Here is a 12,500-nt window from a genome sequence, read left to right as displayed (position 1 = left end):
GCAGATTCTGCCCAAGACACGTCATGTGACGTCATCGCAACACGCATACAGCCAAAGCCCTCTTCGATTCACGTGCGTCAAACATGAGTACAGCTAAAAGGTCTCATTTACCAACAAACATCACTGCGAAAGACCGTGCAAAACAATTTTGGCCAATTGCAAGTTCACCCACTCATGTAGTTTTCCACAGAAAAAAGCACAAAAACCGCAACAATTTTGGCCGCAACACTCACAAAAAACTCAGCGAAATCCTGTACGGACTGATGTGGGGACATTTGGCTGGTTGTTTTTTTGTTGTTGTTGTTGTCTTTTTCTTTTTCTTTCTTTTTTTTTTTTTTTTTTTTTTTTTTACAAAAACTACCGCTTAGTTTCAAGCATTAGATTTACCATTGGGTGTATTAGTAGCATTAATTAGCTGTATTAATTGATACCTCTAGGTAAGGTACAGGTGTGACAGTAGGGAGAGGATACTCCCTGAGCAGTCTCTCTTCATCCAGGAACTTGCCGGCTCGGCCGTTAAAGGCCGGGAGGTAGAGGCCATAGTTCAGCACGTCTGTCAAACTCTGCGTCAGAGTAACCAAAACCCGCTGCTTACACACCCACACCGGAGCCTCCAAGTCCAAGCGCAGACACTTCTAAATAACAACACACACACACACACACACACACACACACACACACATATGCTGAGAAGCATTCAAACTTTTTGCCCCAGTTTTTGTTTGATAATCTAGATTTAGAATTTAAATTTCATTAATGCTCACTATATTAGTGATATTAGTGAGCTTCACATACTGTGACTATATTAGTGACTATATGATATTAATGAGCTTCACACACAGGAAGCAGATGTCGGTCTACTGCCTCATATGGGTAAGGAGAATTTTTTAGCTAGTTAGCTAGCTAACTAAAATATAGCAAAAAATGACAGCAAAACAAAGCAAAGTTACGTTTAGTCCATGTTACTATTAATGAGCAAAGACTTTGCACTGTCCATTCACATGGTCAAACTCACGGTTTCTTTCTGTTGTCTGAATGGTACAGTTTATTTACATTTATATCTCTAGCCTGAGAAAGTGAGGATAGCTTTAACAGGTAAGGTAACATCATAGCTAAGAATTACTGCTGTGTTCTTTGAGATAATAGTTGAGATGATTCATGCAGGGTCCAGTGTGTGTGTGTGTGTGTGTGTGTGTGTGTGTGTGTGTGTGTGTGTGTGTGTGTGTGTGTGTGTGTGTGTGTGTGTGCAGGTCAAAATGCCTGCAGTATCAACTCCAGGCCTCTGTTAGTCCTATTACTGAGTTTATTAACATTTCAAATTCTAGTTTGGTGACGGAAAATTGACTGAACACCTGAGGAAAGTGTAGCTAGCAAGCTATGAATATGATACATCTCTAACACGCCTTGGTTCGTCAGTGAGTTAATCTGTATATGAGTATATGAGCTTTGAGTCACTTGTGATTCTTGAGTCACTGTAATTGCTTGAATTGAATACACACAGAAAATAGTTAAATGCAAGGTAAAGCAAGTTTACTGTTTGGTAGTTTGTAGGTATCATCATTAATAATGATACTCGAATATAATTAACTCTAATATCCCTGAGCTAGCACTTTTTAACCATTGATAGGCTTCCACAAAAGTCTCTTAGCCTCCAAAATACTTTCCTCTTCCACAGACCAGCTCGTACTTTACACCAGTGGCTCTCGATTTGAGATTTGAGATATTTTTTGGTACTTTGTTACAGTGAGTTTTTGTAGCATTTAGCATGTTTAACTCACATAAATCTATTGAGTCTAATCCAAACGTCAGCAACTAAAAAGAATTAGCCTCCAAATAATGTCAACTTGGACCCCATGTGTTACACGAGTGAACAAGTTCAGGATTTAAAAGCTCGGTGCCTAAGCGTATGTTCATAAAGTAAATCTTCAATGAAGGCGTGTTAATTGGGGATTTACATTCCCTTCCGAAAGTACTGGAACAGCAAGGCCAATTCATTTGTTTTTGCCATACACCAAAGACATTTGGGTTTGAGATCAAAAGATGGATATGAGACAAGAGTTTAGAAATTCAGCTTTTATTTCCCTGTATTTACATCTAGATGTGTTAAACAACATAAAACATAGAACCTTTCGTATCAGACCACCAAATGTTTAGGCAAAGAAAAGTATTAGACAGGCGTTTTTTGTTGCGCAGGTGTGTCCTGTTAGATTGATCGTTTTAAACAGTAAATAGCTCTGAACATCTACTCTTGGTTTTAGACTTCAGTTTCACCTGTAAAGACTGCATTTGTTGTTAGCCAACATGAAGATCAGAGAGCTGTCTATGGAAGAAAAGCAAGCCATTTTGAAGCTGAGAAAAAAGGGGAAATCAATCAGAGGTATCGGACAAGCATCAGGCATAGCCAATACGACAATTTGGAATGTCCGGAAAATGAAAGAAACAACTGAATTGGCCTTTCCGTTCCAATAGTTTCGGAGGGGACTGTATTTTAGAGTTAAACGGTCCATGAAGGCAAAAAAAGTAATTTGAGTTAAAACCATCCAATGAAGAATGGAAATGTTTTTCCGACTACCAGCTCATCTCTGTTCTGTGACACACACATATTTTCTGAAAGGGATTGTGGTAATGGAAATGATGGCTTGCGTGACCCTGCCTTGTGGTCAATCTCTTACTAATTTTTACACCACAGCACTGTTGAATCTCCATTTTGTTGTGTGTTGATTAATTTTCTATTCCAGCAGCTCTGACAGCAGTTCCAGCTATAATTCAAATAATAAGTTTATATATTATGCGCTTAGACTAATACACTGTAGTTTCTATAGTAACAGCTGATTCACAGGGACTTGTATGGTGGATATTACAATACTCTAAGCCTAATAATAAGCAGAGTAAAAATGTGCTGCTATCTAACAAAGACAACAAATAATCCCTGATATTTATTCAACGTTTATGGAAGGAGTCATGAGTGTCAGGTTTCCATCACGGGAAACTCTTTAGGATGTACTTTCCGGTTTCTCCACGGCATGGAGGAGTTGTATTTGTGATCTTATTAACTACAAGAGAGGAAAGAATGATAGGCTGGTGAGGGAGTGACTGTGTGTAGCTGCTATAACACAAGTGATAATAAGAACTAACTTGTCTTGTGGACATAACACATGGTGTGCTGTCGTATAAGAGGAATAAAACACTTTGGGACTTTGGAGTTGTAACAGTAACTCATCGTGGATTGTTTTCCCATAACTGCAACCTCCAAGTGTTTTATTCCTTATTTCTGTGGCAAAAGCAGTCAAAATGAGAGACCTTAAAAGCACAAAAAGGGAATGACATGCATAATGAGTACATGGACAGGACAGGAAGATTGGAGAAGGTTGCTTAAGTGTGCATGAGAGAGAAAAACAGAGAGTGTCACGCAGTACGTCGATGCCGTCATTGCTCCTGAACTCACACCGTTCTTCTCAGAACTTTGATCAGAGAAGAAGAAGAAGAAGAAGAGCTGCACAGACTCACTGTTTGCTGAAGGTCAGGGATTCCGATGCGGATAATGACGGCGCTTCCGTGGAGATCTTCCATGGAATCGTTGGAGCCGCCCATAGACCCCGGAGAGCCACGAATGCTGTCGTCTCCGTGGTTTCCGTTGGTAGGGGCGTGCTGTTGCCGCGGCCTGTCGGGAGCCTCATGTTTGCCGTCGGCAGGTGGACTCATAGGCATGCTCTGGCAATGTGTGTGAGGGTGTGGGGGGTGGGTGGGTGTGCGCTGCTCAATACGCTGGCCTCACAACCCTACCAACACAACGCACATGCACGCGCACGCACGCACACACGCACACACGCACACACACACACACACACACACATACACACACACAGACATGCACACATGGTTTCATAATCATCTTAAAAGCAGGTCTCTACACTGCAGTGTGTGCTCACGGTGTACACCATATTATTTAATCTGTGTGTGTGTGTGTGTGTGTGTATTTAAGTGTATGCGTGAGAGAGAGATTGAGACAGGTAGAAAAAAAGACCTGACGTCTGCTGGTTGTGAGTGGTTGCCATGGACACTGTGAAACAGATCCATTTGTGGAAAAAAAAAATGGAATTTCAGGGAACCCTGTATTCCATGTCACCATGGCAACGCTGTACTCTGCTTGTTCTGCTGAGCTACGGCACCTCCACTTCCTTTTTCGAGAGGACACACACACACACACACACTCCGCACTACCACACATGCGGCAAGCGCTTCCATCATGTACCACTCAAACCATTAACATCCACACGAAACTTCAATTTGTACACACACACACACACACACACACACACCTGTTCTGCCACTAGTAACTCATACAGGCACGTCTCTCACCTCCCACACACACGCTCACATGTGCAATCACACACCCGGAGGCAGCGTACAAGAAAGTCCCTCGCTATTGTCCTGGAAGGCAGAGCGGAAGTCCTTACTTATATAACAGAGCAACGAGAGAACACGCGAAATGAAAAAAAAAACAAAAGACCAAGAGGTCAAGTGGGATTAATCATAATCAGCCATCATCATAACTGTTTCTGAGAACTGATAACTGCTTTTTACCATAAAATACATCTGACCACTTCTACTTCATACACATCAATACAAATATGAACTCACATGGACTGCAATAATACATACTGTCCATGCACACACACACACACACACACACACATATATACATATATAAACAAACCCATTATAGACAGTGGTGTGCAGAGTAAAGAACTACATTAACTACATTAAATCAATATTTGGTGTGACAACCCTTTGCATTTTAAATTGAATCAGTTTTCTCCAGTCTCACAGTTTAATAAAATCACAGTTCTTCAGTCGGCCTTGCCTGACATGTGGTCTATTACTTAATATCTCTCATTTTTTAACAACATCATGTTCCCCCTTAAAATGAATATCTGTAAACCTAAAATGTGCTCTTTCCTGACAATATACAGTAGTAATGCAGAATCACATCGTAGGCTGTCTAAGACTTTTGCACAACGCTGTATGTATATATATTCACCAGCCACTTTAATAGGAACACCTACACCCCTGCTGATTCATGCAATTATCCAATCAGCTAATCAAGTGGCAGCTGTGCACTGCAGAAAAGCATTCAGATACAGGCCAAGAGCTTCAGTTAATGTTCACATCAACCATCCGTCAGACAGGTGGCTTGACGGTTAAGGCTCTGGGTTACTGATTGGAAGTTCGGAGGTTCAAGCCCCAACCCTGCCCAGCTGCCACTGTTGGGCCCTCTCTGCTCCAGGGGTGCCGTATCATGGCTGACCCTGTGCTCTGACCCTAACATGCTGGGATATGCGAAGAAAAAAAGATTTCACTGTGCTGTAATGTATATGTGGCCAATAACGACTCATTATCATTATTGGCATCATAGGTATTGATGCCAGATGGGTTGGCTAACCATCTCCAGCATTTACACAGAAAGGTGTGAGAAGTGAAAAACGACCAATGAGCAGTGGTTCTGAAGACAGAACCGTTATTTTCTGGTTCTGAAGACAGAACTGAAGCATTGTTATTGAGAGAGTTCAGATGAGAATGGCCAGACTCATTTAAGAAAACAGAAAGGTAAGTCAAATAATCATTCTTTACAACCACGTTGAGCAGAAAGGCATCTCAGAATGCACAACACACAGAACCTTGAGGTGGATGGGCTACAACAGCAGAAAATAACATCAGGTTCCACTCCTTACAATCAAGAACAGAATCTGAGGCTACAGTGGGTGCAGGTTTACCAAAACTGGACAGTTGAAGATTGGAAAAACACCAGGTGGTGGTTTTTCTTCAAATGTTCATTTTCTGTATCTGCATGATTTTATAGTGCTACATGATGGGCTAATTTGATAGATTTGCTAATTGGACAGGGGTGCAGGTGTTCTTATTAAAGTGGGCAGTGGGCGGTAAGTATATATGTATATGTATGTATGTATGTATGTATGTATGTATGTATGTGCAGTTGCATGCAAAAGTTTGGGCACCCTTGGTCAAAATTTCCCTTACTGTGAATAGAAGGTAAACTCATCTCCAAAAGGCATAAAGTTAAAGATGAAACATTCTTTTCAACATTTTAAGCAAGATTAGTGCATTATTTTTGTTTTGTACAAAAAAGAAAAAGAAAAGAAGCACCATGCAAAAGTTTGGGCACCCTAAGAGATTTGAGCTCTCAGATAACTTTTACCAAGGTCTCAGACCTTAATTAGCTTGTTTGGCTTTTTTGAGCTATGGCTTGTTCACAATAATCATTAGGAAAGGCCAGGTGATGCAAATTTCCAAACTTTATAAATATTCTGACTCGTCAAGCCTTGTCCCAGCATTCGGTAAACTTGGGGTCTTCTGAGCAGCTGCCTAGCACACTGAAAATTAAAATAATTGATGCCCACAAAGCAGGAGACGGCTATAAGTAGATAGCAAGGCATTATCAGGTAGCTGTTTCCTCATTTCATAATGTAATTAAGAAATGGCAGTTAACAGGAATGGTGGAGGTCAATTTGAGGTCTGGAAGACTAAGAAACCTTACGAGAGAACTGCTCATAGGAGTGCTAGAAAGGCAGATCAAACCCCCTGTTTGACTGAAAAAGACCTTCAGGAAGATTTAGCAGACTCTGGATTGGTGGTGCACTGTTCTACTGTGTAGTGATACCTGCACAAATATGACCTTCATGGAAGAGTCATCAGAAGAAAACCTTTCCTGCATCATCACCCCAAAATACAGCATCAGATGTTTGCAAATGAGCATCTAAACAAGCCTGATGCATTTTGGAAACATGTCCTGTGGACTGATGAAGTTAAAATAGATCTTTTTGGCCCTATTGAGCAAAGGTATATTTGGAGAAAAAAGGGTGCAGAATTTCACGAAAAGAACACAGTTAAGCACGGGGGTGGATCGATCATGCTTTGGGCTTGTGTTGCAGCCAGTGGCACTGGGAGCATTTCACTGATAGAGGGAAGAATTCACTCAATTAAATACCAGCAAATTCTGGAAGCACACATCACACTGTCTGTAAAAAAGCTGAAGATGAAAAGAGGATGGCTTCTACAACAGGATAATGCTAATCCTAAACAAACCTCAGAATCCACCATGGACTTCCTCAAGAGGCACAAGCTGAAGGTTTTGGCATGGCCCTCACAATCCCCAACCTAAACATCATCCAAAATCTGTGGATAGATCTCAAAAGAGCAGTGCATGCAAGACAGCCCAAGAATCTCACAGAACTAAAAGCCTTTTGCAAGGCAGAATGGGCGAAATCCCCCAAACAAGAATTTAAAGACTCTTAGCTGACTGCAAAAAGCATTTACAAGCTGTGATACTTGCCAAAGGGGGTGTTACTAAGTATTGACCATACCGGGTGCCCAAACTTTTGCTTTGGGCATTTTCCCTTTTTTGCTATTTTGAAACTGTAAAAGATGGAAATAATAAAAAAAAAATAGTCTTGCTTAAAATTTTAAAGAAATGTGTCATCTTTAACTGTTGGAAATCAGGTCGTCTTTTACTCGCTTAGCTATTATATACGCACATAAATACAACCACAAAGCGGATAAATTCTTCATTCTGATCAGTCAGAAAGTGTTGATTAATATTCACTGACAGCAGCTCTGACAATAGTGCCGGCTGAAAACACGTTAATACGTTATTATTTATATAGTAACAACTTACACAGGGACTTCTACGGGGGATGCTCCCCATAAACGGATAAAAGTATGTGTAGTTGTTGATATGGTGACGTTTCCTGTAAGCAGACGTTTATTTATGGCTGCATTTTTTTTTTGTCCTATAAATTCCAAAACAGAGGAAAGAAACGGCCGATAAAGGAACCAATGATAATAACTGTTAAAATCTTCCACAACATTAAACGTAACTATAAACCTATAAAACATATAACGTGTTGCTTTTTAATTGTTTTGTTATGTTAACACTGGCAAATTGGTGTGGTATAACAGCAATAAAACTGGGGATGTGCTATTACTGAAAAAGAAGCAATTTTGGGATGGTAACAGAATTAATGCGTTATCCCACATGCACTCACAGCAGATTGAGACTATGTTGTGTGAAATTTGTATGTTAAGAAAGGTTAGATTTTTCCAAAAATCTATCTATCTATCTATCTATCTAATGGATAGACATTTCTTGTTCTTTATTTCTTTACAGTTGCAGCATTAATCACAATATTGGGCTTCAGTACGGCTACTTGACTACTCAATATGAGCTTCAAAGCGTATCTACTTTGCATAACTGAGTTAAAATTTAATGCTTGTGTGATTTCAGATTGAATGAAGACCTGAGCAAAAAGTATCTACGGCATATATTACCTAGAGTGAAGTGTAAAATGGAGTGCGCATTGTTTCTAGTGTTAAAAAAAGGGAAAATGTACCTTGATTTCTCAACAACCTAATAACATATTCATACACACACACACACACACACACACACATTCCGATTCCATTAACTAAATGAAATGTATACACAAACTGATAACCGGCACTTAATAATAAGCTCAAAAAGCTAAGATGTTGTATAATGTAATGAGAAATGTCATATTATTCACCTTTGACCTGGATTTCCCATGTGAAGTTAACAGAAAACCTGAGGATGCCTCTATCGCCGTAGAATCTTCAGAACAGTGGGAAATTTTCCTTCCAAATGTCCGGCAGTGTCCTTTAAATAGTATTCCAGCAACGTTTTATGAGTAACAGGGCAGAATTTTCTTAGTTGTCGCTGCGAGTTCAGAGATTTCAGGAAACGTCAAGCCCAGCCCTGATGCTGAATGAAGAGAGCAGGAAAGCTAGTAGGAAAAAGGAAACTCCAACAGGAAGGGTTCGGATCCCTGAGCTGTGGACCTCAGCCAATCAGCAAGCCCTTTAAAACATCTTGGCCAATAAAATGAGTTGCTTTTAATATTTCCACCAAATAGCCAAAAGACTGTCTGCTAGTACAGATCAGCATGGTACGAGCCTTATCTTATTATAACTATGACTCAGATCCATTTAGCAACCTGTTTAGTTGAAATCCTATATGATGTAAAGTGTGATGGTGAATTAATTTCGAAGGATATTGACTATATCCTTTGCACCTTTAAAGAAATTATAAACCCTAAATTTTCCCTCATGTCTCTTTATAGAAATCACTATTGCCAGTGATTGCTTAGCTTCTGTATCATCTACTGTAAGTAACTAAGAATGATTGCACTTTACATACTATACATTTACTATACATTGTTTATATACACCACATTGTCTTCTAATTGGTCAGAAGTTCTAGATTAATTTTTTTATAACAGCAGCTCAGACAGTAGTTCTGGCTACAAGGCAAATCACAGGTTTGTGATTCAGGACACTCCACATTACACCTATATCTAGTGACGTTTTCTGAGAGCACTGGTTTATTTAACATTTTTTTGGAAGGAGCCTCCAGTGTCAGTCAAAGGTAAAGCTGTATATTTTAGTTTTCTGCCATGGACAAGGCTCCAAAACAGAGGGCTTTGTGGTTTTTCAGTAACAGTAACTGTTACAATGTAAATGATAACTGGAAGTAACTTGTTTCGTTGACATTTTACAATATTACATGTAACCATAAATGGATAAAAAGTACAATTACTCGCTCTGTAATTAATAAAACATGTAATCACTGGGAAATTGCTGTGGTATCAATGGATGAAAATGCATTCCGTTATTGGAAATGATCAAGTTTGAGTTTGTAACGACGGCCATCGTGTTTTATTCCAGATATAGTTCCTATACTGTATAAGACATGGGTGATATATCCAAAATATTGCAGCCTGAAGACAAGAAAAGATAAATAGATGAAAGGATGGATATACTGATAAACAGATACAGAGACAGCGATGGACTGGATGAGCTGGAGGGATGAATATACTTCTCAGCAATCCTCCATTTTCCATATAAATCAAAAGCCTCAAACACACACCCACACACTCACACACGGTCTCTCACATGTTTAGACACATGCACACGCGCCATGGTTAATTGGAACATGGCCTGTTCCATCATCCGCAGACCTCAACCCGTGCCTCTGCAGTCTATAATCTAGAAACTTCCTCTGGTCTTGTTTTCAAGCTTAGCCCTTCTCGCCATGCAAGTCACTTCCTGTGATCTCAGCCTCACTTCCTGCGCCTCTTCCCGACTGGATCAGGCCAAGGCTCCTCGGGATGTTTTGTCAGGAAGTGAAGGAAAGCCTGCGCACCACTGATAGCTTAGCCTTTTCCTCCACCAGCACAAACACACACACACACACACATATACTGAAAGCAGGCCAGAAATAAAAGCGGCTGCCTCCCACCCACATACACCCCTGATCAATCCTAAATGCATAGAGAGTGACAGAATTAAAAATATCTCTTCTGCTGAAGGGCAGCACATGAGTACTCTGTAACACATTCATGAAAATCCCAGAAACAGTACATACATAATAGCACACATATAGTGCCAGTATCTACTGCCAAGTATGCACATAATTAATGCCAAGTGTGCTCATAATTATGCATTGGTTGGTATATTTGCGGTGCAGGTAAATCTTCATTATCACTTCAAAGCAGACAAAGCATAAGGTGTTACCAAGTCCTCACATCAAGCCAATTCCCAGGATACTAGAGGGCCATTAGAGAAAAAGTCACAGCTACTCTTGTGGTTACATAAGAGTAGCCTTGAAGTCTGTGAAAGCCTCCTGAGGAGAGGACAAAGAGTAAGAAAGAAAAACCCTCCAATGTGTCTAAAGTAACACCTGGCCACACAGATGCTTTCACTTCCTGTTCATATGGGAATGTACCTATCAGATACCGAGGATCCGACCGCATATTTTCCACTCCGATTCAATTCAATTCCATTTGATTTCAATTGTACCTTTAACAACAGACATTGACAGGGTTTACAGAAATCCATTTAAATCCCTAATGCCGGTGGTGACAGCAGAGAGGAAAAACTCTTCGATCCGAAAAAAGGATGAAAGCTTGAGCGGAGCACTGATGTATTTTACATCGTGGACTAGGGGTGGGCGATATGACAAAAATATCATGCCAGGATCTTTTCAAGACACTTCTATGATAGATAATAATACGTAGATCATGATATAGGCGTAGGTTTAAATGCAACAGTAGTGTTGCATTTAAAAATAACATTTATGTAATTGAAAAAAAATTGTTTGATGATTCAGGAGTTTTATTATCTAATAGATATTAATTTCCACCATTAACTCCCCAATTTGTTCAACTGCAGGTTACTACCCAGCAGCTAGCGCTCCCCTATCACACGGTAGCTCCCAAGCGGTGAAGGCTAACACGTGTTTCCTCCGAGACTCCGCCCATATCTTTTCGAACTGCTGTCCACGCTGCAATATCCACATACAATAGCTCAGAGACACCCATGTTTGTCTAGTGTCGCTGTGATTGACAGGGGCACCTGCCAGCAGCCTCTCTTGACTCCCAGTCGCAGATCTTTGTGGCATCATCAGGATTCGAACCCCATGACAAAAGTCAAAAGCTGTTCTGTTAAAGCATTAAACATTAAAAAAAAATTTAAGGAAAAGTGTATCTTTTATCATGATATCAATACTATATCGTCGTATCGCCCAACCCTATCACAGATGCTCATATCTTGCAACAGAAAACAGCATCGATATCCAGACCTCTGTTACTGTATTAGAAATGTGAAAAAAGGAGAACAGTGGAATTGATGCATCTCAGCAGTGTTGCAATAGAGTTTTTTATTTATTTATTATTTTTTAAAAATCCGAGCGCAGGCCTACTTCCCAGGCCCTGAGGCAAACTGCGCCTCTTTATCTCCTAAATTCCAGAGCTGATAAAGCATGGCTATGTAATGCAGAAAATATATATAGCAGCCCACAAATCACTCAAGTGCATTTACAATGCGTGCTACGTTTAATTAAACAATGATGGTCTTTTGCACAAGCGAAATCACACACACCTTTCCGTGTATCTGTTGTGGTACCCTAATCTGCTGTACCTTTAATGTGTACAGTATGTTTCACCTGGAAATGTGGATAAGGCATACCTTTAAACATGATTTCTGTCATGAGTTTTTAAGGTACAGCATTAAAGGTACACTATACACGTTTCTAGTTGAAACACAACCTCAATGTACAAAAGGTGCACCCAGTGCCAGTTTGGTGTCCTTTCTTTGCCCTTTTCCATCTAGTTATTATATCACCATGAGTTCATTTTGATTTTCATGAAAGAGCAGTCATGATGAAATATATACTGGAGCTGGAATAACTAATAATAATGCAGCACAACTGGTTATGTCACACACACACACACACACACACACACACACACACCGCAAGCTTCAAGTTGCCATAAGTAGGACTGACATACACACACACGCATACACACACACACACACACACACACCGCGCGCACCCTCTCCCACAGTCTGCTGTCGCTCTCCTTCATCCAAGATAAAGCTCGAGGTTAATTTTCATGCCCCCCCCC

General features: G+C 40.2%; 1 protein-coding gene across 9 annotated transcripts in view; it reads right to left on the bottom strand.

Moving 5' to 3' along the window:
• shank3b (SH3 and multiple ankyrin repeat domains 3b) overlaps positions 1 to 12,500 on the bottom strand; it is a 37,730-nt gene that overhangs the window by 23,723 nt on the left and 1,507 nt on the right. For 4 of the 9 annotated variants that reach the window (XM_017494561.3, XM_017494565.3, XM_017494564.3 and 1 more), the window contains exons 1-3: positions 8,583 to 8,823; positions 3,508 to 3,779; positions 432 to 635 (exon numbers count right to left, since the gene is read on the bottom strand). In XM_017494561.3, the coding sequence (XP_017350050.1) occupies positions 432 to 635; positions 3,508 to 3,708 (405 nt within the window). In that variant the 5' untranslated portion in view covers positions 3,709 to 3,779; positions 8,583 to 8,823. Of the gene's footprint in view, positions 1 to 431; positions 636 to 3,507; positions 3,780 to 8,582; positions 8,825 to 12,500 lie in introns of those variants that run through there. The other 5 variants (XM_017494566.3, XM_017494567.3, XM_017494562.3 and 2 more) reach the window with 3 other exon arrangements.

This window comes from Ictalurus punctatus, chromosome 19 (genome assembly GCF_001660625.3).
Source record: "Ictalurus punctatus breed USDA103 chromosome 19, Coco_2.0, whole genome shotgun sequence".
NCBI classification, from domain to species: Eukaryota; Metazoa; Chordata; class Actinopteri; order Siluriformes; family Ictaluridae; genus Ictalurus; species Ictalurus punctatus.
This window is presented reverse-complemented; position numbering and strand designations above follow the sequence as displayed.